Source organism: Myzus persicae, unplaced genomic scaffold (assembly GCF_001856785.1).
Source record: "Myzus persicae strain clone G006 unplaced genomic scaffold, MPER_G0061.0, whole genome shotgun sequence".
In the NCBI taxonomy this organism is placed as follows: domain Eukaryota; kingdom Metazoa; phylum Arthropoda; class Insecta; order Hemiptera; family Aphididae; genus Myzus; species Myzus persicae.
In genome coordinates this window covers 1-3,142 of record NW_019100987.1, presented here as the reverse complement: position 1 = coordinate 3,142, position 3,142 = coordinate 1, and the positions used below count along the sequence as shown (strand labels likewise).

At 32.4% G+C, this 3,142-nt stretch overlaps 1 protein-coding gene across 1 annotated transcript; it reads right to left on the bottom strand.

Annotated features, from left to right (window-relative positions):
• Positions 1–1,921: 1,921 nt before the first annotated feature.
• Positions 1,922–2,587, bottom strand: LOC111027147 (zinc finger BED domain-containing protein 1-like). Its single transcript, XM_022305375.1, has one exon. The coding sequence runs from the start codon at positions 2,585–2,587 to the stop codon at positions 1,922–1,924; it is 666 nt and encodes a 221-aa protein (XP_022161067.1).
• Positions 2,588–3,142: the final 555 nt, after the last annotated feature.

The window sequence follows — 3,142 nt, the reverse complement described above, 5'->3', positions numbered from 1 at the left end:
ACAACTTTTGACATGAAAAATGTGTAGGTATATACCGTCTAAAAAAACTTATTTTGATAGATAAAATATTGATAGTTACGAAATAGGTTCTGCTTTAATTTAACGCTGATTTCTTATTTATGCATAGAACTAATACCAATGATGTCGAATTTATAAACGCCGAATCTTCGTACCATGATAACTTTACCTCTCATCAAACCAAATCATATTTTGCTTCTACTCCATTAAACACTAAGTTATTTACCGAAGTAGTTGAGCAGGAAAATAATAATACCGAAGTAAATAACTCATTTGATAGTCTGAATGGAAGAAGATTAGTCAATATAAGATATATTTTTGAGTCGATACAGTCAATAAAACACCAAGGGTATTGTATCTGCAGTCATTACTTACTTCATATTTGTTTATTTTAAATTGTATCTATCGTAATTCATACTATAGGCTGTCTACAGCATTTTTATTAATTTTATTGTATTTTTTAAATTTTAACTAGGTAATAGCTATTATGATAATATCAAAAAAACAGATGCCCGTATGAATGTGTAACACATTGTGGAGTAGTCGGAACAGTTAGTACCGGCTACCTCCAACAATGTCACGTGTTCGTGACGTGAAATGAGGAAAACAAAAAAAGAGAAACAAAACACGGTGGTTCGTTGGTAAGAGTTTTAATATATATTTTTTTACAATAGCGAATGCCGAACAATGCACAAGGAATATGGTGTCAGAAGTGAAATTTGTTAACGGCGAGTAGCGTTGGTCACGAGGTTTCTTTTGGTTGCCGTAGGCGAGGAGTCGAACGGACGAGCGAGTGTATGTCGTCGAAGTCGCGGGAGATAAAAAAAGTCCGGGCGGCGGCTAGACCGTAGCCGTCGCGCAAAACCGACCGTTGGTTTGAAAGGGGGGTGGTCAACGCCTTACAATGCCGACATCGTCCGGGAGGAAATTATGTGGTGGCTGCGCCGCCACATTACTCCCCATCGGAGGAGAAAAACAAACTTGTTGGTTTTTTAACTCCGTACGTTGGCGATCGATGACGTGGGCGGCATATGAGTGGTCGGCCAACGGGTCGTCGCGCAGGACGAAGGCCGGTTTGAGCTAGTGATGGGAATAATCGAATGATTTCGATAATCGAGTAATTAGTAATCGAGATATTACTATAATCGAGATATTCACTCGATTAAAATAATCGAAATATTATTTCGTCATGGTCGATATATTTATTCGATTAAAATAATCAAAACATTAAACATTATTGATAAAAAATCAACCAATATTTAACTTATTAATACAAAATTAAAAACTTGGTTAATACAAATTCATAATTACACTCATTTTTTTTTTTTTTTATTGATCAAGAAAAAAAACTCGGCAGCTACATGGCCATTAGTTACAGAGCTCAAGATTTTAACAGCATTTTTTCTTTTTTAAGATATTACAATATTAGAGATATTAATATGGTTTCTAAGTATTTATATAAGAAAAAAAAACAAAAAAAGAAACAAAAAAGGAGGAAAAAAACAAATGTGAATCATTACATTAAATTATAGAGACCTGTCGACTTCAAAAAAAGGATCATCTAACCATACTTACACTTATTAAAAAAACACTTATAAAAACAAAACAAAATATTTTTTATAATTAACAATTAGAAACAAAATTATTATTGAATCGCCAATCTAAATATAATATATTAGTACATTACATCATGTTATAATTACTATTTAAGAATATTATGTAATCTAAATTTTTTGGAGACAACTTATTTCTGCGATCATTCGTCAACAAACCAGCTTTGGAAAACACACGCTCTAACTGAAGTAGCAGGTATACATAAATATTTTAACTGCAACTTGTACAATTCAGGAAATGTGTGCTTATGTTGTTTCCAAAAATCTAGGCAATTTTTTCCACGCTGCAATTAATGTGATATTTCGATATATTGACGAACAATTAATGTTGCATTTACTTCTGGGTTAATAACACTTCTGACTTCAGATAACTTAGTGTCGAAATATTCCCATAAAGAATTAGAAGGCTCAGTTGCTGGTGCAGATGTTTCTGTTATATTATTATGATCTTCATTTTTAAGACAAATAATTGAAGTAAGCTCTTCAATTATCCATTTTTGAGCGTTCTCAGCATTATCAGCTAATCCAAATCCGGTTTTTTTAAATCTCGGATCTAAAAAAGTTGATTTAGCTACTATTTTATTTTTCTCTAAGATTCCTAAGCGCCTCGCGACTATATCTAATAATGAATTTTGTAATAATATTCCAGCATCAGTCTCAGGTTTTATATTTTTTACCATAAACTGAAGACCTCTTATTAGTGGTATTACTAATGATAATGTCGGGTACTTTTCTCCGGATAATTCTGATGTCATACTTTCAAAAGGTTTCAATATTTTAACACAATCGGCTATTATATCCCACTCTATTGCTGTTAAACCATTTGGAGCTCGACGAAGCGATGATATTGCAGCAGATAATGGATCTTTAATTTTAATGAGCCTCTCAATCATAATTAAACTTGAATTCCACCGGTTATTAACATCTTGTTTAACTTTTAATTCAGGGAGGCCCATCTGTTTTTGAAATTCTTGTAGTTTATCTGTCGCAAAACGACTATGTTTGAAATGCCCTACTATAGCCCGACATGTTTTTAGTACTTGGAGAAATTCTGTATTTTTATTAATAGCTTCATTAACACTTAAATTAAGGGTATGGGCTACACAGGGGTGATGATATTTTTTTAGATGCTCATTAATTGCATTTTTTATATTTGATCCACTATCCGAAACTACAGTTACTATTTTATTACTTATATCCCATTGATTAAAAATAATCGAAAGAACGGCTGCGATATTTTCACCTGTATGACTCGGTGCGCCGTAACTCCGCACGGATCGTCGCCATTTTATAATATATCAGCTTAACTCCGCATACAAGGTTTTTTTTCGACACCTTAACTCCGCATACGAAGTTTTTTTTAAACACCCTAACTCCGCATAAAAGATTTTTTTTGACACTGTAATTCCGCACATATTTTTTTTAATGTTTAAAATATACAAAATACAATACATATTATTAAAGTTAAATAAAAATAATATTAGACTGCAGGTAATACTAGGTAATTATAA

Coding starts and splice junctions, on each gene's coding strand:
- LOC111027147 (XM_022305375.1), bottom strand. CDS start 2,587: ATGGGCCTCCCTGAATTAAAAGTTAAACAAGATGTTAATAACCGGTGG.